The sequence below is a fragment of the Rhopilema esculentum genome, chromosome 6 (genome assembly GCF_057945365.1).
Source record: "Rhopilema esculentum isolate cy_ngs chromosome 6, ASM5794536v1, whole genome shotgun sequence".
Lineage (NCBI taxonomy): Eukaryota > Metazoa > Cnidaria > Scyphozoa > Rhizostomeae > Rhizostomatidae > Rhopilema > Rhopilema esculentum.
This window is the reverse complement of record NC_142820.1, coordinates 5672155-5695394: the sequence shown is the minus strand read 5'-3', so window position 1 is coordinate 5695394 and position 23240 is coordinate 5672155. Positions and strand designations below refer to the sequence as shown.

Genomic DNA, 23240 nt, shown 5'->3' with positions numbered 1-23240 from the left:
CCTCTAATTTTTAAATCTTTTGTTAGTGATATTCAAATAAATGTAAATAGCATCTGTTTTTGCCAATGACACAATGACGTTAAGTTTTGCAAAAATTGATGTAAATGCCTTAAAAAGTGTTAGAGAATATGCATTTCTGTCTCCCATTATCCAGACACCAATCACTTTATCCCAAAGCCGATCTCTCACAATCCTTTTAAAAGGCACACCTAAGTTTAGCAAAGAGTGAAGCAATGAAATTCTCAAATATTTTAACAAAATTGTCTTGTCTACTCACGTTGTATTACTTACGTTATATTTTCTATCACAACTCTTGCTGTTTTCGTCTGTAAATCAAACTTTCTCTTTCGATTTTTGGTAATATTTGCAGCACAAAAGATAATTTCTTTTTTGCAAAAATTGCCTTAAAAAATTCTAGGCTTGTGTACCTTCAAGTTCTTGAGTACCCAGATCCTAAACAGGCCAGAGATCTCTCCCCTTTGGGCAAATGGCATTCTAGCTTGCAATATTACATGCTAGCGATTTCCACCAACCCTATCCATATGGCACCATATTTTTTGGAATTTATTTGAGCCGAGAAATTGCCTAATGGCACAATCAAATAAGATATTCTGTGATCTTAAGTTAATATCAGGAATAGAGCTAGGGGGCTCAGGGGGCTGAGCCCCTCTTGTTGATGTCCTAAATTGGCCAATTTCTTCTTTTGCTATTGTTTTTCGCAATATTTTGTTTTTTTATTTTATCATCACAAAAATACAATTATAAAAAAAACACACAAAATAAATGTTAGTGTGCTGAATTAAAGGTAAGAAACATGCGTTATCGTGCCACCTCTAACCCAACACAGTTGAATTAATTAGTTAAAGTTAAATTATTAATTTATATAAAAAACAAAACTACACAGATACCAATAACAGCACAGACAGAGATTCAACTTGATTTATAGTAAGACAAAATTTATCTAAAATGGTTTGTGTTAACTAAAAACCTTACAGTAGCATCTAAAATCATTCTATTAGCTATATCATTGACTTTTAGACTGCCGAAAAGTAATGAATTGCGTAAATGTTCGTTAGGCAATTGCGTCACATTACTATTGAGTGTATCTGATACTTCACCAAGCAGGTTATTTCTATGAACTAAATGGAGTGGGCAATGCAAGAAAAAAACGAGTTGTGGATTCGATTTCTTCCTTACAATCGCAAATGGGACTTGCGCATGCAAAATTATGGTAGAACCTATGCTCATTCAGATCGTTAAAATGAACTCGAAGCCCCGTTATGTGTGCTGAGTGATGCCTGGTAGTGATTTCGTGCAGAACAGTGGCGTACCCAGGGCTGTAGCAGTGGGGGGGTCTGAAGCGTAGCCCCCAGAATTTTTTTGGGCCACGCCCTTCAAAAACTCGCAAATGCGGAGAACACCCTCTTTGCAAAATTTTTTCCCATTATTTGATTCATTTTAACTACTGTAAATAGCAAAGTATTTTACAATTGTTATTGACACATGCATACAGTATACTATTCCCACCCCCCCCCAATGAGTTTTACATCATTTTTGGACAAATCTCGAGGACCATATTTTGGAAGAGTGGGGGGGGGTCCGGACCTCCCTATTCCCCCCCTTGGGTACGCCACTGGTGCAGAGATTTTTTTGCTGGCAGAAATATTGATAATAAGACTGTTTTGAACTGAGATATTGTCGAACAAGTGTCGAACAATTTGGTGATCGAGTTTGTTCCATATGTTCACACAATAGGAAAAAATCTTCGAATACCTTTGTGAGGATGAATTTTCGTATCTAAAAACATTTGTATGGCGGAGTTGATAATGATTCCTGTTCTCATCAGGGACATACTCACGTAAATATTCAGGAGTCTGGTTATTCACAAATTTTATAAAAGAGACAAAGTCTGCGGTACCGCCTCCTGTTACCGAGCCTTGCCCAGCCAAGTTCCTCAAGAAGTCTGTCCGTGTTGGTACCCTGCCATGCTCCACTAGCTGCCAAAGCTGCCTCATATTGTATGGATTCAAGTTCACGAGAAAGAGACATATTTTGGTTATGATAGATTACGTCCCCACGATCCTAATGTGGTCTTACAAATAGTTTGCACATTTGATCAAGTGTGTCCCGTGAAGCGTATTTAGAAAGAAAACGGATGATTCCTCTTCCAATCTTTGCTTTTACAATTGCCGCCCTAAAATGCTCAGAGAACGTAAGTTTCTCGTCCAAATATAATCCTAAATGCTTGTGACTATTTACAACATTTATTTGATAATCATTGAAACTATGCTTTCGATGCTGCTTCCTGGCAGCTGCCTTCTTGGCGGGCAATTTCTTCGCTGCTGGTTTTTTTCGCTGCTGGTCTCTTTGCTGCTGGCTTCTTTGCAGTCTTCTTTACAACCTTTGCCTTCTCTGGCGATTTAGCCGCCTTTTTCAGGGTGTTCTTTGCCTTTGGCTTCTTTGGTGATTTCTTCGCAACTGGTGCCTTCTTTGGTTTTGCTGGTGCTTCCTTCTTCACGAGTCTGAATGAACCTGATGCCCCAGTGCATTTTGAGTGCATGATAACACCAGCGATAACACCACGTTTGAGCGTCAATTTCAACTGGGTATCTGCATTGTCACCAACTTTGTAGTGTTCTTTGATGTACTTTTAACTCGCTTGTCTTGAAGTTCCCTTTCTGTCCTTGAGCTCTGCCAACGCAGCTTTGATCATGTCGATGTATCCAAATCATCGAAACCCTGACCTGAGATCTGATGTGGAACAGAATCCTTGTTATATTATTCAATAGTTTTTTATAGTTTGTAGCGTAGTTGTAGTTAGTTTTCCGTTATGTGTCTTTTTACATTGGCCATGGGGTAGTCATTGTCTTTCGCTCCCCATGGTATCGTACATGTTGTGTTGTACAGTAATTATTAGATAGGTATTGTTAAACGTAACGAACATTGTAAATTTTTAAAATTTGAATAAAAAACAGGCTTATTCGTTTCGAAGTTCTAATGTTCCCTTTTACTTCTTCAGTAGCCTGTGGGCTTGGCCCTCAGAATCGCTCACTTCGCTCAATAACAAGACTGAAGATGGTATTCTTCATCGTTTGGACCATGGGTCATTTGCACAAAATTTTAAAAATCTATATACGTCCCAGGTACCATATCAAAGCCTTGTAACATATCAAAGGTGGGTTATATTTATCGTTATCCAGCTTTGAATTTGCCAAGGATCTTTCCTGGATAGATATTAGCCTACCTTCACTGACGAACCAATGTTACATTCGAGGTTGTCCCTCAGCAGGGTTGTGCGCAGTGTTTTGCGCATTGGCTTGCCATCTGCGCAAAATTCAAACACGAGAAAATCTCTTCAGTGGAATATTTTCAGTGATGGTATACAAATTGATTTAACAAGAAACTATCTTCAGAGCTGCAGTTAGGGGAAGGGACTGATCTAAGAATAGTTATGAACATATCCTCTTGCAGGAGTGAATACTAAGCTCAGCGCCATGGTAAGTATCGTCTGCGATATCTTTGTGCTTGAGTTGCTTCAAAAACAAAAACAAAGATTTGCATTTTACGAGGGAATCTTTTCGTTAACCCTAATGTACCTGTTTCATATTTATATCATTTTCAGATCCAATGTATAATCTCAAACGCTAGTATATCCACGAAACGTTAAAGGCTACAAGATAAATATTTATTCTTGTTTTCAATTTTAATCTAAATTTGATCGGTATTGAGATACGTTACTTCTGGTGAGCAGAATTTCTTAGTGGCTTAGATAAGAGGTGCAGAAATATGTTTTGTGCGAATTCTAAGCTTTTTTAATGTTTGATTTTTTTCTATACATCAAATTTGTGTTGTAGTGTTACTTTTATTTGTTTTTTTAATTGAGGTCAAAATAACGTTGACATGATGCTATCTTGATGCACGAACTCTTATAACAATTATTATCGTAAGTTCTGAGGACATTCTTAAAATTATATATTGCTTACGTAAGAATTCGATATCCTTGCATTAAATATCATGTTGATCTATTTCTGCTGTATGCAAGTAATCTATGGTCAAGTTCCCACTGTAATTGCTAACCTGAATTTGCTCAAGCTTTGGCAAGTCCAGGCATTTTACAATTTGCCATCTTATTTATAAATTAGGCATTGCTAATTTTATTTTTTTCAATTCCAATCTCATCATAATAGTTTTTACTTGCTTTCAAAAAAATAACACACATTCAGAAGACAACTCTTTCATCTAGTTCATTAATATTTAATATTTTCAAGTTATGTTCATTTCAGAACATTCTTTTCCTAGCTGTTCTTATTCAAAACTGTTCATGTAAGCTTAAACAACTGCTTATAATTTTTAGGGGATACTTAACAATGCATATTTTCTGAAACATTATTACCAGAACAGATAAATGTATAACCCAGTTTTCCTCTTGAATATATGGTTTCCATGTGTTGCTTGAGTGATCATCTGTTACAAGCTTGTGTCATTAAAGGGACAAAGCTCATAAATAGATGATTTATTTACTTGTAAATGAACAGTGAGATGAATCCACTAATTGTTTTTTGCATCTCTCAATTTGAATTGTTCACCTTGTATTTAGGAACTTGAGCTAAAATTGATAGTGTCCATGTAGGTTAAAGGCAAATGTTACAAAGTTATTTTCAGTTCTTTGTATCAATGTATCATATTCTTCATTAATCAGTTGAATTTGAAAGAAATAGTTGATCTAGTAGTTTTCATATATTACCATCAGAAGATCAATGTATATAAATTCAAAATGGTAATGAAAACTAGCAACTGAACTGAGCTAAAATGGTCTGTGCTGATTTACTTTTTATAAGCGACAATTTGTCCAATCACCCAGAATGAATGGTTTGTTTGCAAAAAGAAATGGAAAGCTCCTTTTTCTATAAGCTTTTTTCAATCCACCTCTCTCAAATCTAGCACTTAAGCAAAAATTTTCATACTTGATGTTAAGGGCACAAACTGTAATCGTTCATTAATGATTAATAATTTATAATTTATTTTGTAAGTTTGCAAAACCACTGGTTTGAATCCAGATTTTTCCATCTTCCTCTATTTTGAGCTTTTACTTATCACTTGAAATTATGCAAAGAGACATTTTTTGTGAAGCTAGATCAAGAACACATTATATGTTTTGAAAATATATTTGATGTGAATCATGAAAAAGTGAAATATGAAAAAGTCAGTCTTTGAAATAAAATATAATTATGAAACACTCTGATACAGGGCTGTCTGTTCACAAAAATTAAACTCCTATTGATTTTTTTGCACTGTTGAGCTTCTTGATTGGGCTAAACAAACTTTAAAAACCCTTCAAAAGTAATATGAGCATTACTTTGTGAGAAATATAAAAATATTCTGTTTGCTTTTCAAAAAATTTAGAAAAAGTCTGTAAATCTCTTTTGTTGTTTGTGGCTAAACCATCTCTTCTGCAAAATTATTTTTAACTTCATCAACTATTTGTTTTGAGTATGATATACTCTATAACGCAACTTACAAAATCATGTTTTGTGAATTTTGATTAAAAAATACACTAATTATAGTTTTTTGTCTGTCTTGTTGAACAGAAGTATTGATCAGTAGTGAGCAAATAGACAATTTCTCAATCATTTCTAGCATGGGAATTGGATTTTAAGAAATTACAAATAATTGTTATTTGTTGAAATCTAACAGCTGCAAGTGAAAGTTCCCTTTGACCTGTTCAACACCTGCATTCATAATTAAAGAAAATCCCTTTATCTGTAAATGGCTACCAAAAACAATGATCGTAAAGTACATTAAGAAAAACAGATAAAATTTAGCTTAAAAGAAATCCTTAGCTGGATTCTGCTTGGTCACGATTATGACCATACCTTGGTTACTTAAGTGCTTTGTGTAATTCTTTAGACCTGCCCAGAAAAAAATTGCCACTTAGCTTATGATTAGAGAAATTGCTCTAATCAATGTGCTGTCCAAAGCTTTTGAAAATCTCGTCACAATTAAGGATTCATTTTGATCCCGTTTTTCATGTTGCTAGGTGACCAACTGGGCTACTTTATATTCTCCATTTGTGGCCTTAGGACGCCACAGTCCTTGCCAGAATTGTTTGAACACCTACGCAAAATCTTTATGGTTTTTGAAGTTTTCTCCCCTTGCCCATTACAATGTCGATTAATATCAATATTCATGATTTTCGGTGACAATCTACAACTACTGCTCAAAGCTTTGGAACACTAACGTCAGTTTTCAATAGCAAATTTAGCGTTCCCCCTTTCTTCCTGAGAACAATGGTGAATTTTTATATGACGACGTAAAAGAGAAAGAAATTGAGATACATTCTGCGATTGATTTGAATTATGTTTGGGGTTGCATTAAAATGAAATGAAACAACAGAAAAATACGTTGCCAATTGCTCGGTGTTCCAAGTTATTTTTGGAGACATATGAAATGAAATTTCACACATAGTTGTTTTGAAAGAAATTTAGACTTTTACATTTTCTTGCAATATAAAACGATAATTAACTCGAAATTTTGCACAGGAAGGTTTGTTTTGGGGGTTTTAAAAACAATGAGTGCAAGTGACAAAGCATAAGAATCAGTGACGTCGCAAGGTGTGCAGTTGGTTCCGTACCACTTCAGGACAGTCAAACAATTGTGCAAATTGTGATACCAGACCAGCATGAAATTTTGCAGAAAGAGGTAGTTTGATACGCAGAAAAAGAAAGATATGGAACCCAACTGAAAATTGCCCCTTTTGGATATTTTTAGACCGGGGTTCTTTCCCCAAGGCCCCTAACGGCGTTATTACAATATATTTTCTGAAATTAGGTACAAAAGCACGAAACTCTGCAACAGAGGGCAGTTTGATAAGGTACAAAAGATAGGATAAAGAACCTAACTGAATATTGCCCCTTTTTTCTATTTTTGGACTGGGGTACTTAGCTCCAGAACCTTTAAATACGGTGTTATTGCATCTCATTCGTACTTTAGTACTACAGCACGAAACTTTGCAATATAAGACACTTTGATACGCTGAAAAAGATAGGATATAGAACCCCATCTGAAAATTGCCCCCCTGTTCTATTTTTAAAACTTGAGTACACTGCCCAGACCTTAATAGACGGTATTATCGTATTTTAGTCGTACTTTGATACAACAGTATGAAACTTTGCAAAAAAGGACATTTTGCTGCGCTAAAAAAAGTTTTGATATGAACCCTGACTTAGAATTGCCCCTTTTGGCTATTTTTTTAACGGTAGTTCTAATAGCGAACACCATTCTGCTTAGTGTTCTAAGCGCCAACTGCTTCCGTGTTTGCAAACTTTGTGACGTCACGGATAACGCGCGTTTTGTCACTTTCGAAAACGTGAAAATAGGATATCCAGCCTAAATATTTAGATGGTTCTGCAAGAAAAAAATCACCTCAATATTTATCATTGAAGTCAACAAATTTTGCTTATTAAAAGTGTGACTTTCTCTAAACGTGTCCAATTTCATGTTATATGCACTTTAACAATTCTTATGAAGGAATCGACATTGTAATGGGGTAGGGGGTAATTGCGCGATAGCATTGATAACCTGCGGGGATGTTAAACCCTCAATAGCGTCAATATTGTGGTGTTCCAGTTATTCTTGAACAGGATTGAAGTTTCGTTGAGTGGATCTTTATTGCAACATTGCTTAAGAGTTATAGGCAGAAAATGTGAATCTTCTACCTGGTCTAGTTCCACAGATTGCCACAGAAGATATTTGAATGCGAACAGAAACATCTGTCATTGCCAAATCTTGTTATCTAACAAATATGGGCAGTAGCCTGTTTTTGTCCGGAAATCACTAAACTCTCGCAAAACTTAAGCACAGAGGTCTGTTTCTTGTGTCAATGAGATCGTTTATAAGGCATGCAGAACAGCAAGCAATATCTTCAAGCCTAACTTCACCTTTCTATGACGCTACATTGGGAGAATCAATCATATTCATATAATTCAATGGTTTTAAAAGCAGTTTTTTAGTTTCGCTGTAGTTTACGTCTAATTCGAACACAGCAGCTAAGACATGCGCAGCGAGTAAGAGCGATCTAGAGCCGAAAAAACTGCATCCAACTGACTAATCTTCGACTATCAGTTTCTTTGCAGAGAGAGTCGGTGGTGAAGTTGAAAGCAGCCATCTGTTTATAAATCATCACTGTTAGACTGAATTGAATGTTCTAACTAAAAAGGCAAAATCTCATGTTTCCAGCCGTCGCTCGCTGTTTGAAATAGCTGAAAACTAAGATAATTATCAGAGTATTGTAAGCTTTAAGCCTCGGGAGGTATTTTTGGAAACTTTTTTATCAGAATTGTTCCTATTCTTGTCATGCTGCTTTCTCAAGCGTCCATCATATCTCTGTGTACAGTCCTTTTACAGGTAGCTACTACACATTGTTTTGTAAGAATCTATTTTGTAAAAAGACGGCCAGAATAAGAATTGGGCAGATGTTGAGAGCTTGGAGATTAATAGTTTTATTTTCTATATGAAGAAAGTCTCATCACCTAGCTTAGACATGCATAACATGATGACCTTCGAAATAGATACGTGCTTCATCCAGTCCCTGAAAGCATTAGCACAGTTAAGAGAAGCAACTTTTATTCATTGATGTTAGTAGCCCAGTTTTTGTTTAAAAGAGAGTGTCAATACAGGCTCTTGGGAATCTTATTTGAATGAAATTTCAGCAGAAAAATCTACTTGTTTCCATAGAATTTGGCTATCACAAACCCTGTTTCTTATTCATCGAGTTCTTGTGTACTGTTTTAAAAGCAATTAATAGCCGAGGCGAAGCCTTGTCTTCTTATACTGCATGGCTTTCGAAATTAATTTCAACAGTTAAAATTTGATCCTTCATTTTTTGGTAATGGTATTTCTAAACTTCAATACAACAAAAATTTATTAATTTACGTGAGAAATTTCGTTTATAACATTCGGAACTGCCGCGTAACTTTGAAATGTCTTTGCAAAATTGGCTCATAACGGATAGAAACAAACTTTAACATATAAAATTTCGATATATTACAGAGCAGATTAGAAGCAATATAATTTTATTGTATTCACTTTGGTATTAGAAGTACGAAATGAACATAAATTGATATGCAAAATTTATTAAACGACCGATAGTAGTATCGCAACATCAGTGAATGCAGATTTACAGCTGGAATGCCAATAAAGTTCTAAATACACCTTTTATTAAGGGTAATGCTTCAGAAAACAGCAACACAGTAAAAAGCTGATAAAAATGAAGCTGAAGATTGAGAATCCTCAGGCTGATTTTTTTGCAAATCTAGCACCTTTATTATTAGAAAAGCTAAATGAAAATGTAGGAGCCATTGCATCCTTTTACAGAAAACAACAGGTTCTTGTATGTGGGTTTTTGAGTATATACTTATCTAGAAAATTGTCATTGTATGATTGGGAAAGATCCAGAGTTTCATTCCAATTTTTCTCAGGATACCCTTTTACTGAATTTACTTCACGTATACCCATTAAAGACAATATTCTTACCACATATTATGTAATTTGTTGTGAAAAAACGTCATGATTTAAAGACACATGTGCATATGATGCAAAAATGCGATGCCAAAGGACTTTTGAACCTATGCTGGCTCGTCTCCCCAACAAGTATCTGACATCAAAGTATATTTCTAAAGAACAGCTAAAGTTTTAAAAAAACAAAAGCTAGAAGCATCAGTTTTTCAATACTTTTGGCTGTGATTAATGAAAATGTTTCGTAAAAATAGATTGCATTAGCTACAGGAAATCTCTATTGAACATATTTTCAAGGTCGTTGTTGCATTATCAGTTCCTTCTGCTTTCGGAGGTTAGCGAGTTGCACAACCTCTCTACAGTCGGACAAATGAAACTTAAAGACAGGGGCGTCGCTTCATCTTCAAACGATTAATGCTGTAAGAAAACGACCCGTACCCAGTTGCTCTGATTAAGGATTGCACAGTGTTTTAATCAGCTGCCTGTGGCAAACTAGCACGGATTCTACGCAATTAGAGAAGAGTAAAGAAGAAGTTGCAAAGCGCAGCTGTATTTAGAAAGGTGCAAAACCGCTGATTTTCTACATCGTACATATTTACGGCACATTGTAATATGCAAAGGCTAATCATTCTAAAGAGATCAAGACTTCAGCAAATTTGAGCCTTTAATAATGTATTTATACTAGACAGCTTTGCCAATTGCAGATGTCATGTCACCATAATGCACAACAGCTTATGCAAAGTAGTATTGTCAATAATACAATTTCTAGCCCCATATCAACCTCAGCTCTGCACAGGGATATTGGAAACTTTGAAATTTTATTGTCAATGCGCCTCTTAAGATTATTAGTTAGAAAAGTCTACTAGCCAGAAGTACGCTCTGCAATACAAAAATTGAATTCGGAAAAAGCCACTGCATATTAAAGTGAAATAATTGCAAAGCACTGCATCGTGTATACCACTGCGTGTACGATGCACATACTTTATGTATAGTGAGACAGCTCAATTGACAGTGCAATCTGCAGAACTTCGATGCATCTCATTGTGCCTAGCCTAACACTATTTAGTGTAGCATTGCATACCGTTGACAATTTGTGTATGGGATGCCAGTAAATCACACTTAGTTTAAGATAAGATATGATTACAATTAGGGTATATGATTTAAGACTTGATTACGTGGTAAATCATCTTGCCTGTAGATTATATTTCAATACACTATTAGGATTTGAACGAACGAGTTGAAGGACGAGTTGATTGAAAGATAAATAAGCTTCAATGTGATAGACAGAATCATTTTTAATAGAATAAGGTTTTCAACGATTGCTTTTTATTCCATTTAGATTGTATGTTGGCTTCGTAGTCAGTCATCTTACTTGCTACCCTTTGAGATTGCTTATATTTCAATTATATGGGGAAGTACCACGGTTGTAAGGGGGTAGTGTTTCACTGGCAGATTGGATGGAGTGATGGGTGGGTGTGTCACTGGTCCATATGGCAATTAGGGAATAAAACAATTTTCTGGAAAAAAATTTAACCAATGAATTTAAAACGATACAACAAAGAATTGACAAGAGCAGCAACTCGGTGGAAGTAACAGATAAAACGTGACAAATATGATAAAACACAATAGCGACTGACTAAATTTACAGCCACTCCTTGCAAAATCGTTAACTAAGAAGAGTCTCTACAGAATAATACAAAAGAAAGGGACCTGGCTCTATTAATTTTTTAGTCTCCCTGGCGGTCGTTGACCGCGATGTTTTATGGGCTCTGGTTAACAGGTAGACCAGTTGGTTTTGCATGAAAGAGTATTGGGTAAACATGAAAGATGTGATCATTATAAAACAGTTTACGTTGGAGCCTGGATATAGTTTGCACAGTCACATAGACTGGAAATACTTATTGTCATGTAGACAATCTGAACATCGACAAACAGATTATTGGATTTTATCAGGCTGTAAGGAATCAACCTGTTTGGCTGAATATCTGAGTTGATAGGCTATTTTTTAGAGAAACTGAAGGAGGTCACCTTGCGTTAGAGGTTACTGAGAAAAAACGAGTAAAAAGTAGAATCAGCAATATTTACTGCTTTAAGACCAAAAAAATCGATTGCAATGACTCTTCATGAAGAGATGCAGAAAGAAATATATAACCTGCAGCACTTTGACATGATATATAAACTGCGAAAAATTACAATGTCGAAACAGGCTTATTTTGTTTGTCAATTTTCCATCGAATTGACCTTTCCGTCTTGGCAAAAGGTTAGGAGTTGACAGAAACTGCATTAAAATTTCTTTGCGTTTTTTAAAATTTGAGAAAATCTTACACATTTTTCTTTTTCAGTATGGCTTTGTTATCAAGTCCCTTGAAGTACTCATTGTTCAGAGATTTGGTGAGGAGACTTGGCAGCGTGTCCAGTAAGCATGAATTATTCGCATGAAATTATACTGTAGGGTGGCAGTGTCATATTCAGCTCCTACGTCATGGGATCATACTCCTTCATCCCTTTAAAGATTGTCCTTCTGTCTGAGAGCGCACAAGTCTTATCGATAACGAATTTCTCCATCCAACTTGGAACTTAAGTGGACTTGAAATTATGAAAAATGTGTGCGTTTTTTCTTTCATTCCTCGCAACTTTTTCGCAGCTTCTTAAAGCAGGATGAAAGGGCATTTCATATTCTGCTAAATGTTTTATGTCAACGTTTTTGGTTTTCTGTGCTTTTGTGTCATTGAGCTTTCGAATAATACTTTCGTGAGCAAAGAATCTAGGCAGACTCATTTATACTGAAGTTGTTCTCTTGTAACTTGATGTGCCACAACTTTATTATAATAATTCTTGACCTACAGCAATTGACCTACTGGAGAGATTCAACTAACCAGATAATAATTTCAAATAAAACCATAAGCCACTCAGTTTCGAATCCAAGAATGCGATTTGAAGCTATAGATTCTAATACGGTTATAGAAGAGTTACACCAAAAGAGATATCATTTCTGTTATAAAATTTACTTAGGCTATCCTTTGTCTTAAACATTTAAACGGTATCCTTGATGGTATTTTAAGGATTTTGTCCTTTTTCTTTAAGGCAAGCTGCACATTCTGATGAAATCCAAGAGAGATATATTTATGATGACGAGAACTTCTTTGCATTAGTTGATTCGGCTGCCGAAACTTTGGGTAATATTTATAAAAATATTGTTTGATTATATGTTTTAATCTCGATTTACGTGACTCAAACAACCTGTACAATGTTTCAAATTTCTTGCGAATGAATCTTCCATGTGGTTTTCCTAGTTGATTTGTTTGCAATTTTTTAGTAAAACTCTCCACTAGATTTCTTGAAAGCTTGTGCAACCCTTACAAAGCTATGTGAATGTCTCGAATGAATGTGGAATGTAGAAGAGTCTAACTTTTAGGCCAAATAGTTTTCCTCGTTTCCTCCGCTTAAAGGATCTGCAATTTGCGAGCGTCAAGACTTGAGAAAGCATTTTGGGTTGCTTGTACAAGGTTTTTTTCTGGGGAAGTGTTACTTTCACCTTTAAATTGTCAATTTTTTAAAGTTCTTGCAAATTGTGCCAATTTGGTCTTTTTACAAATTTACATCCGTATCAGTGTCCTTTAAATTATCTGAAGGCATTTATAGCTTCATACCAGACGCAATTTGAAAGCGATGTTCTGTCGTCGTGTCAAGTTAATGTGTTGTAAATCATTTATTCACTGCAGGGTTGGAGAAGCAAGTTCTTTTGGAGCATTTTGGCGAAAGCTTCTTCAAATTCTGCTTAAGTTCCGGCTATGACAGAATTCTGAGGAACATTGCAAGAGATATGCGCAGCTTCTTCTGTAGTTTAGACAGTCTCCACGATCACCTCGCTACAAGGTATCCTGGAATGCGCCCACCCTCTTTTCGGGTGTTAGACGGCCCTGAAGAGAATTCTTTGGTCCTTCGATACACGTCAGAGAGAGCTGGTCTTACCCATTTCGTGATTGGTGCAGCCAAAGCAGCTGCTCGTATTCTATTTGATATTGATGTTCAGCTAAAGCCAAAAAGAAATAACAATGATTCTGATTATATAGAGTTCCTTATCATTCAAACTTCATCAATTGGCGATGATTGCTATCGTTTCAATCGACTTACGGAAGATAAAGGAAGTCTTACAATTGACAGTGAAACTGAACTGGAGTCAGTCATTGATCCGGTAACATTTTGTCAAGCATTTCCATTTCACGTCATATTTGATCGTGATCTAGTTATATGCCAGGCAGGGGTCTCTCTCGTCAAGGTCGTGCCAGATCTTGTTCCGGGAGTTTCAAAGTTCCCTATTGTCTTTAGCCTTGTACGTCCTCACATACCAGTGACGTTCAACAATATACTTTCGCGCGAAAATGCAGTATTCATCGTCAAAACACGAGAGGGCTGGATGAAGAGGCCTTCGTTGCAAGAGGATGGCAAGTCTCTTGATTCTGAAGACTCTAGCGAGAAGTCTTCAAGTGAAGAAAATGACGATGATTCGCTCACTGAAAATGTGCTTGGAGAAGATAAAGCCCTTAGACTGAAGGGTCAGATGGTTTTTCTGCCGGAGTCTGATACCATACTCTTTTTATGCTCTCCAAGAATTCTAAGCTTGGACAGCTTAGATGAAAAAGGTACATAACACCAAATGTTATCTTATACCCTAGCAAGCCCGATATCAGAACTAAAATTTATTTCCTTACAAAGTTTCGTTGTTCTTAGCCACATGAATCCTAAAATTAAGGATTCGATATATGAAGCTTCTACGAAAATTGAAAAGATTTTGAGAAGATACGAAACTGACCCTGCTAATAACGTTAAATCATACATCCTCTTTGTATGTTTATGTCCGTTTGCTGTGAACCTCGCATACAAGAGCCTGGATTTTCAAGAACTTGCAAGCTGAATTTTTGGAATTAGACTCTTGAAATAAATATCTACAAGAATTGTTGTCTTTCTCAAACCATTGCATCATTATTGACTAAATACTGTAACAATCACATGTAACTTTTGCACATGTAATTATCTTCAACAAAATTCTAAATGAACACAATGGCTTCAATCTTGAATTAAATAGCAGTCATAAATAGCCTAGTTTCCTGTTCAATGACCGTTATAAATGAGATTCATAAAGATCCTCGTTTCCCCAAGTTTATCAAAAACCAGAAAGCCTCAATGCCACACTTTAAAAAAGTTAATAATTTCTTTACATTTTGTCGAAAGTTTATCATTTCGTCTTCTCTACGTTGACATTGAATCTATCCAAATTGCTTGCCGGCATCTATCTAACTGTTGTTTTTATCTTAACTTTAAAGGAATGTACCTAAGTGATATTCCTATACATGATGCCACAAGAGACCTCATACTCATATCCCAGCAACACAGTGCTGAGCACAAACTCAAGAAAAACCTCGAATTAGTGACAGACATCTTACAACAAACCTCAAGGGAACTTGAATACGAGAAGAAATTAGCGGATCGCCTTCTGTATAGCATTCTTCCACCACCTGTGGCAAATGACCTACGTGCCAAGAAGCCGGTTGCAGCGAAGAAGTATGAGCTTGTTACAGTCATGATGAGTGGTATTGTGGACTTCTCTGTGTTTTGTAATAACACAAAAGAACCGATGGAAATCGTCGAATTACTAAATCAAATTTATGTTCAATTCGATGAGGTTTCTGAAAAGAATCCAGAGGTTTTCAAGGTATTTTTAGTGCATCAAAGATTTCTGATTAATCAGCTTTTTTGTCTCGTTTGTCGTTACCGTTTTATGATGAAAGAAACAATAATAATTGTAATACTATTTTTTAGGTGGAAACTGTTGGCGATAAGTACATGGCAGTGAGTGGATTGCCTTTAAAATGTGAAAGACACGCGCACAATATTGCCAATTTGTGCCTGGACATGCACGAAATTGCAAAGGGCATTGTTATTAACGGTAGAAACGTTGAGGTATATAAACGATTTTTTGCCAAAATTTAAATAGTTTAGAAAGTAAGGATTTCGTTACGTTACGGAATTAAGTACTGTTTCCTTTCTAGAAGTTTGCCTTTAGTCAGGCTATGGGTTTTGAGTCTTCAAATAACTAATGGCGCAATATCTAATCATTAATCCTATGGCAGTGCGATGAAAAGTACTAGTCTGGGGGTGATACCAAGTTAAAATGCCTACGTCACAGCAACCAAAATGGTTTTATTCGGTACAGGCTACACCTTAGAACAACACTTGTTGAGAAACATCAAATCACACATCTGTAACGAAGGTCATCGAAAGCGGAATATTTCATTTACGGCAACCAGACCAGGCTTGATTTTTATTCTCATAGGCTAGGGGAACGGTGGACACTTTCCTTGTTTCTAAGTAAACCCTTGGTTTTATTTTCAAGCATGGGCAAAGCAGCTTTGTGAAAAGATTTTGAGGACTTGTTCAACCTTAAACGACGCTAAATCCAACGAGTCTATCAACTTGTACTTAAACTACAGACTCTAGGTGCTCTTCCTTTTTTGAATTATCTATCAGTTAGTTGCACAGTCAATCAATTGCATTTGGATGAGGCAACAGTGTATATGTATTTTTCAGGACCTGGTGTCTCTGGCTGCCAACACATTAGTTTCCTTGGAACGGTCTTTTTTCGTTAACATTTTATTACACTTAGACATCAATTTGCATTGTATTTTTTCAAAAAGTGTTTAAATCATATGAATTTGAAAATCTGCTTATCCATAGGTAACAATCGGTGTTCATTCAGGAGAGGTTGTTGCTGGGGTGGTCGGCCAAAAGATGCCTCGCTACTGCTTGTTTGGGAATACCGTTAATTTGACAAGTAGATGTGAAACGACCGGCGTCAAGGGCAAGATAAACGTCTCAGAATATGCTTATAGGTAGGAAATGTACGGTAGAGCTTTGCAGGTTTATTGTTTCTTTGCTTTGTTACGTTAGGTTAAAGTTTGTTGCTGTGAAATGTATATTCATTTGATTTCTTATTTGAAATTCAACAAACGTGTAACTCTAAGCATACTAATAAAATTGCAACAAATGATGAATGCAAGTCTACATATGAATAAAATGGTAACGAATGATAAGTCTAATAAAAAGTAGTAAATGCTAACTAGGATATATGCAAAAAAATCTGTCTAATTTACACTTTAAGGAACAAATTGTATTGAAGCATATTGTAGTCAAACTTTTTTTAGAATATTTGTAGATATGCATGCAGGAACTCCAGCAAAGGCTCTCTATTTATAGCATGTTTCGACCTTTTTGTATGCGTTTTTTAGTCCTTTTAGCATTGATATATCATTGCGATTATTCTTCGTTAATTGTAAGATTCATTAGATCTACAGCTAATCTCGACATTTTCAAAAATGAGGAACGTCCTTGGCCAGCAATGTCATTTTGCAAGTTATCATTTGAAAGTATCTACCAGACTACGAATAGAATTAGATTAAATAAGAGAAACGTTTTTATAGAAACCTTACAGGATATAACAAATTTGATGATGTTGAAATATTGTGTAGAAGTCTGAAAGAGAGGAAATCAACCTATAATGTGATGGCTTTAATTGGTTGATGCAATCATTTCATCAAAATACGTTAATTGCACCGCATATTTTCGGTGCAACTGACTTTCCAAGACGATTCATCGTAACGTTCCTTTGCTTTAAGTTCTGGTTGCCTATGAAAAGATCCGTGACAAAAAACTGCTGCTTGTAATATTACTTGCGCTTTTTGCATCTTAGATGTTTAATCAAGAACCAAGACAAATCATGGATACTGGAACCAAGAGGCTTAGTGAGCATGAAAGGAAAAAAGGAGCCCATGATGTGCTACTTGCTCTCAAGAAAACGAAAGTAAATACATGGAATTTCTTAACCTTCTATCCTACTTATATTATTTGCCTTTTCTATTACTTTGAGCGCCAATTGCAGACATTTTATCCGCATAAATTTTTTTGATAAACCAAGTGCCCTAACATTAATTCTCAGTTGCTGGATATTTCATAAAAGTTTAGTTAATTAGTTAATTATTGCTATATTTGCGATGCAGGAGAAGATTTTTGGATGAAATAAAACTTTGCAATTTGACTATTGTCTGTTCACAACGATGTCGAGTCGATATTTCAAATTCTATTCTCACTTGATATTCGAATTGCTTTGGAAACTCAGTAACAAGCTGTCAAAATGTAGGGAATATATTTAGCACAACATTTAAGACTGTTTGGGGGAGTATGTAATTTAATTAAACACAAAATAATATTTTCATCAACATTTTCAACGACATCCTAGTTCTTCATTTGACATAGCAACTTGAATCACCATCACTTCTCTAGAAGATTTTCCTGTTTTGTAATTGATTTTACAATATAAAACTGATATGACTTTGTCAAATTGACATTGCTATATTTGATTTGTTTGAAATGTGTCATTTGCTACCTTTTGGTTTTCTAGGAGTGAAGAATAGCAACAAAAAGCAATAGTGTGTTAGAAATTGTTCAAGTAAAGGTTGGTGTAAAATAGAGACATAAAATGTCTTAAGTAAATTACTTGATTTTAAAATGTCATAGAAAGCAGATTTAGGTTAATAACCTAGCTAAAGACAATAGAAATATTTATTCATTTATTTATTTGTTATTTATTTGCATTGAGCAGAGAAGTTGTACATAGGTTATATATATACATGTAGCTTATCAAAGGTTAGGCTATTGTCTACTTAATTTTTTTATTTTGAAGTTAGGTGTGTATATCAACTAATTTTCCTTGTAGTAGAATCGTAACAAGTTAATTTAGAACCAAGGAGATATTTGCCGTGCACAATTAAAAAACAGTGTGTACATTTACTAAAAGTGGTTAGTTCCTTTTTGTAAATAAATAGAGAAAAAGGAAATTACCGGTATCAGTCATGTGTTTTCAAATTATATCTAAACTGCTTTATTTCTAGACCATTTAACTGTCTATGAGCATCACTCCAGTGGAAACATCTTTGAAAACGATGCACTTTCAAAATTTGTTGATTTTCTTAATGTAGACGGTTTCCTTGCTTGCCCTGTAATTTAGACATGGTTATTTAAACTTGATAATGGCACTTTGAATTTTCAAATAAATATTTTGACTCAGTTTCAGTTTCAGAGAATTTTGAAATTCTACTACATACAATCCAAAAAAGAGAAAATTTATATACAATTAAATATAGCATGCTTAAATAATTAATACAAAGATAAATACTACACAAGAAACCTAAAAGAAACAATATATAGTATTACACCAAGAAGACAAAGGAATTGTATGTAGGGGAACTTCTTAAGGAGGGGCTCTCTCAGTAGCTAGGCTAATCGAGGAGAGGGCACCCCCTATTTATTTATAACTGATTAGCTAATTCTTTCAAAATTTCTTTGAACAATTTTTGCATCTAACTTTGGACTGAATGGGGGCTTTTCATGAACAGTATTTGTTTTCAAAGAAAAAAGTCTTAAGTTTGCTACGAAAACTACAAGCAAATTTTGAACTTTTTATCTCCAAGGGAATATTATTCCAGCATTTTGCTCCAAAATAACGAACTGACCTAAGACTATATTGAAGGGTATTTTTCTGATTTAGAAAAATATCTTTATTAGTTGCTTGACGTGTATGATATGAATGAGCAGATTCAATTAATTCAAAGTAGGAATGAAAACAAGTGGGAGAAATTTTATTTACACAATCATAAACAAAACATAATAATTTTAGCTGAAAAAGATCATGCAGCTTTAAAATCTTCCAGTCAGAAAAGATTGGAGTGGAAGGAGAAGAAAAGTTTTGAAATGAAATTGCCTTTACAACCCTCTTCTGTAACAAGAACACAGGATTAATATAAGTCTCATAGGTAAGGCCCCAAACTAATATACCATACTGCAGGAAAGGTGAAAATAAAGAATTATAAAAAGACAAATCAAAACGTTAATTGGTAAATAGTATCTAATTTTGAAGAATATGCCACAAGTTCTAGCTAGTTTTTTTTAAAGTTCTTTTAAGCGTTTTTGAAAGTATTTCCATTAGAGATTTTCGTCCAAAAGAACACCAAGAAATTTTACATAACAGGTCTTTCTGATTGGAAGGTTGCCAATTTTGATACTAACTGTGACAGGGCAAAAATGCTGAGGTGACTTAAAAATAACAAAATTAGTTTTATCTATATTCAGAGCAAGTTTTTTTACATCAAGCCACACTTTCACTTTTTTCAGTTCTTTGTTTACCACTTTTTTAAGGAGGTACAGATTTTCAGATTCATAGTAAATGTAAGTATCATCTGCAAATAAGTAAAAGACTAATTTTGAACTTGAGTGTGGCAGATCATTAATGGAAATTGGGAAAAGGATGCATGCATGGCCTTGAACTCTATATCCCACACGAGGCATTACAGTGGAGGAACAATTTGGCATGGCCTGTTTGATTTTCAAATGTTGATAAAGCATTACCATTCCAGATCTTTTAAATTTTCATGGCACTTTTCAGGACCAACTCTTTTTTTCTCCAAAAATAGCCTCTTTGAAGCCAAGAGTCTTAAGAGTTTTGTTTTAATTTGTTCGTATTCAGAAAACGGGGCAGGAGGCTAGAAACTTCTAAAAGCACCAGATTTTTTGGAAAATATTGTCCTTAGTACCTTCCAAAAAAATTAATTCCCACTGTCCGGAGCCAAGTTTACTTTTAGAGCATTGTTGAACAGCATTTTGATGAGACCAGTCTGGCATCGGGAAAACACTGGTATGAAATCAAGCAGCATTTTTTGGATAAAAACATCATGAAAAATAAAGAGCTATTTTACCTCTTTACAAAGATAAATTTAGGATGTTTAAATTTACGATTTGCAATAAATTCATAAATTATATGCTATTTGTGGAAATACTCACATTTTTGTCAGGAAAAGTAAATAGCAAAAGTGTCATCACAATGTCAAAAGCAGATGGCTGGCTTTTTAGATTTTGTCAAGAAATCTTTTTTTCTGGAACACATAAAAAGATGTTCCAAGGGCTTCTTATGAAGTTGTTGGTACATATATAATTAATTTTTGAAACTAAACTTGACATCACGAGTCTGAAACGTTAGGGCAGGGGCAGTGCCATGGGGTGGACTGGGGTGGAATGTCTTTCAATGATCTATTTTTTATTCCAGTCAAAATCGACAAGAAAATGGTGTAAATTGGACTTTTCTCTTGACTTTCAATAATTACCTTCAAGCATTTATCATTAGTCTGATGAAATTCTAATAAGACCTTTTCAAATCAGTATAGAATGTGATCTGGTGGAAAAAACAGAGCTTGATGATATAAAGATTAAGTCTTGATTATATGATAGATTGAAAATCAAACCAAGGATGAAAATATAATGGTTACTTTGCAATATCTTTAAAAAAAGGCGTTTCAAGCAGTTTAGAGGGCGTGGTATCTAGAAATTTCTGGGCAAGCCCCCTGAAATCTTTTCCACACAACATATTAACGGCTAGCACCACACCTGAATTGGTGTCCTCCAAATCTGGTTTTGAATTGATGTCCTCCATTAACTAATGTCCTTCAAATCTGATTTGGATAAATTAGGCAGATAAAATGACGAGACACTTAACTAATTCATGTTTTGAAAAGCCAGTTATAGATAAAATGGGCCACAGTAATGTTTATTAATGTAAGTTTTGGATACATTCAATTGTTGTGGGTTACTCTGCTTAGTGTTAGCCACATTATCATTCTGGTCAACTTCATTAATCCATTTGTTTTTCATCAATAATGTAGCTAATTTTTGTGGTTTGCCTTTTGAACAAAATGGAATACATAAAAATCTGCCACACTTAGCACTACATATTCAAGATAATGATTCAAAGGTTTCCCCTTTTTGTAACTAAATCTAGATCGTAGATGACTGGTAAAATGACACAACATGCAGTTTTAACAATATTTTTTTAAATTGATAATACACTTATTATATGTACATAATTTTGTATTTTCAATACACAGTCAGTTCTGTCTCATTTCAAGACAGACAATAAGATCCCAATACTGGTGTAGTGGTGTAGCTACATTCTTTTAGATTTATTCAGAAGAAGCTCCATAAAGAATCTTGCCACCATATCAATTTGGAAAATGTCACAAACTTTTGAAAGGAAATGACCAGATACACGTTTAAAAACCCAATGTTTCTTGCCCAGTTCCAAGTCATAAATCTTTAAAACAACAAAACCAAGACAACATAGAATTGCAATGATCATATACTGTAAGCTCTGTTTGGTCCCAATCTTCCACTGACATGTGACACCAACCAAAACTGCAAAAATGATGTGAATACCAAGAGCGATTTCAAATCCAACTTTGCTAAGGAAAACAAGCCCATAGCTGCTGAGTGACATCAAGAGAAGAAGGTTTTCACTTGTAGAGTGCGGCTTTCTGCTGAGGCAAAAAAGGCCAAACAGAGACGCCCACATAAATATGGGTAGTGTTAGCCACTGGTCCAAAATTGCAAACAAACGATTCTGACTAATAATGCGTAAGAATTGTACAGGTCCATAAAAAATGGACATTGTTGCAAACATTTCAAAATAGTGTATCATTTCAGGAGATAGTTTTTTCCTTTGAGGAAAATTTAACCACCTGATGCCAACAGCTATATATCCCAGATTAACAAGTGCATTAAAAGGCATCTTTAAGGTTGTTGTCGGATCTACAAACTCTGCATATTGATGAAATCCAACTTCAACAACAACAGACTTGAATAGGTCACTTCTGGCCAAAACGATGCAACAAAGAAGACCAAATGCAAGGGTTTGTAGAACACTTCTGTTCTCTTGTGCCATTTTAACTAGACTCTAGATGGAAAAAAATTATCAGGAATCAATTTCATTTCAGTCTGCAGAGTATGGCAGTTTATAGGGGGATCTCATACATGCATTGTCATTTTAGACAAATTTTCTATATGCAAACCTACTTTCACCAGTTACAAAGCATTGAATAGAGAAGTTTTTTCCTAATATTGCAATAATAATACAGCAATTTTTAATTGCAGCATGTTGTGCTAAACTGACCATATGATTATTTGCCATAATCTGCAAGCTGGTGCACATTGTATGATCTTTTCTCTCCCATCAAATACTTACAATAAATTTGCAAAAACAAAATAAAAAAGTTGAATCAAAGAATTCTCCTTATCAACAGAATTCATTCAAAGTGAATAGTCCCAAATATTGAATAATACCGCTACTTAAATACATACATACATAACAAGGACAACTAAACTTTCTAGTGTCTAGCTTGAACCCTGTGATGGCATCATTTTAGCTTATGTTATTTTAACTCCAATCTAACTAAAAAGCATATTTATCATATACAAAAATTCACTTTTTTACAATTTTTCCCACTCTATTTCCAAAATTGCGACCATGTTTGAACTTTTACATTTAGTATACTACCTTACTTACAAAGTTACTAGTAACTTTGTAAAACATTATTTAGGCCTAATGAAGTTTGGAAAGCGTAAGCGGTTTATTTCACGAGCATCTTTCTTGTGACTATGACACGACACTCGTCTCTTTATGTCGAGAAATGAATACCTACTCTAATAATGATGTAGATCTTGCGTCAAGTTACCTTGAAACGAACAGCTTTTCAAAAAATGAAGGATTAAAACGTTGAAGGTACAGTGTCCAGTCCAATACTCCAAGAAGATCATAAAACAACAGCAACATCTTCAAATTGTCAATCGAG

At 34.9% G+C, this 23240-nt stretch overlaps 2 protein-coding genes and 1 pseudogene across 3 annotated transcripts; 1 reads left to right on the top strand and 2 right to left on the bottom strand.

Annotated features, from left to right (window-relative positions):
* Positions 1 to 1702: 1702 nt before the first annotated feature.
* On the bottom strand, positions 1703 to 2814 carry LOC135686667 (uncharacterized; annotated as a pseudogene).
* A 452-nt stretch (positions 2815 to 3266) lies between these two features.
* Positions 3267 to 21925, top strand: LOC135686660 (guanylate cyclase soluble subunit beta-1). Its single transcript, XM_065202939.2, has 9 exons — positions 3267 to 3497; positions 11856 to 11929; positions 12598 to 12689; positions 13236 to 14156; positions 14838 to 15226; positions 15334 to 15474; positions 16249 to 16403; positions 17261 to 17371; positions 17969 to 21925. Exons 1-9 carry the CDS (start codon positions 3495 to 3497, stop codon positions 17979 to 17981), a joined length of 1899 nt encoding a protein of 632 aa, XP_065059011.2. The 5' UTR covers positions 3267 to 3494; the 3' UTR covers positions 17982 to 21925.
* On the bottom strand, positions 21560 to 23229 carry LOC135686666 (transmembrane protein 187). Of its 2 annotated transcripts, none has more exons than XM_065202945.2 (2): positions 23124 to 23229; positions 21560 to 22345 (listed from the first exon to the last, which is right to left on the bottom strand). In XM_065202945.2, the coding sequence occupies exon 2, from the start codon at positions 22331 to 22333 to the stop codon at positions 21560 to 21562; it is 774 nt and encodes a 257-aa protein (XP_065059017.1). In that variant the 5' UTR covers positions 22334 to 22345; positions 23124 to 23229. The 2 variants fall into 2 exon arrangements, with proteins under 2 accessions (XP_065059017.1, XP_065059018.1); XM_065202946.2 differs by having other exon boundaries at positions 23091 to 23225.
* Positions 23230 to 23240: the final 11 nt, after the last annotated feature.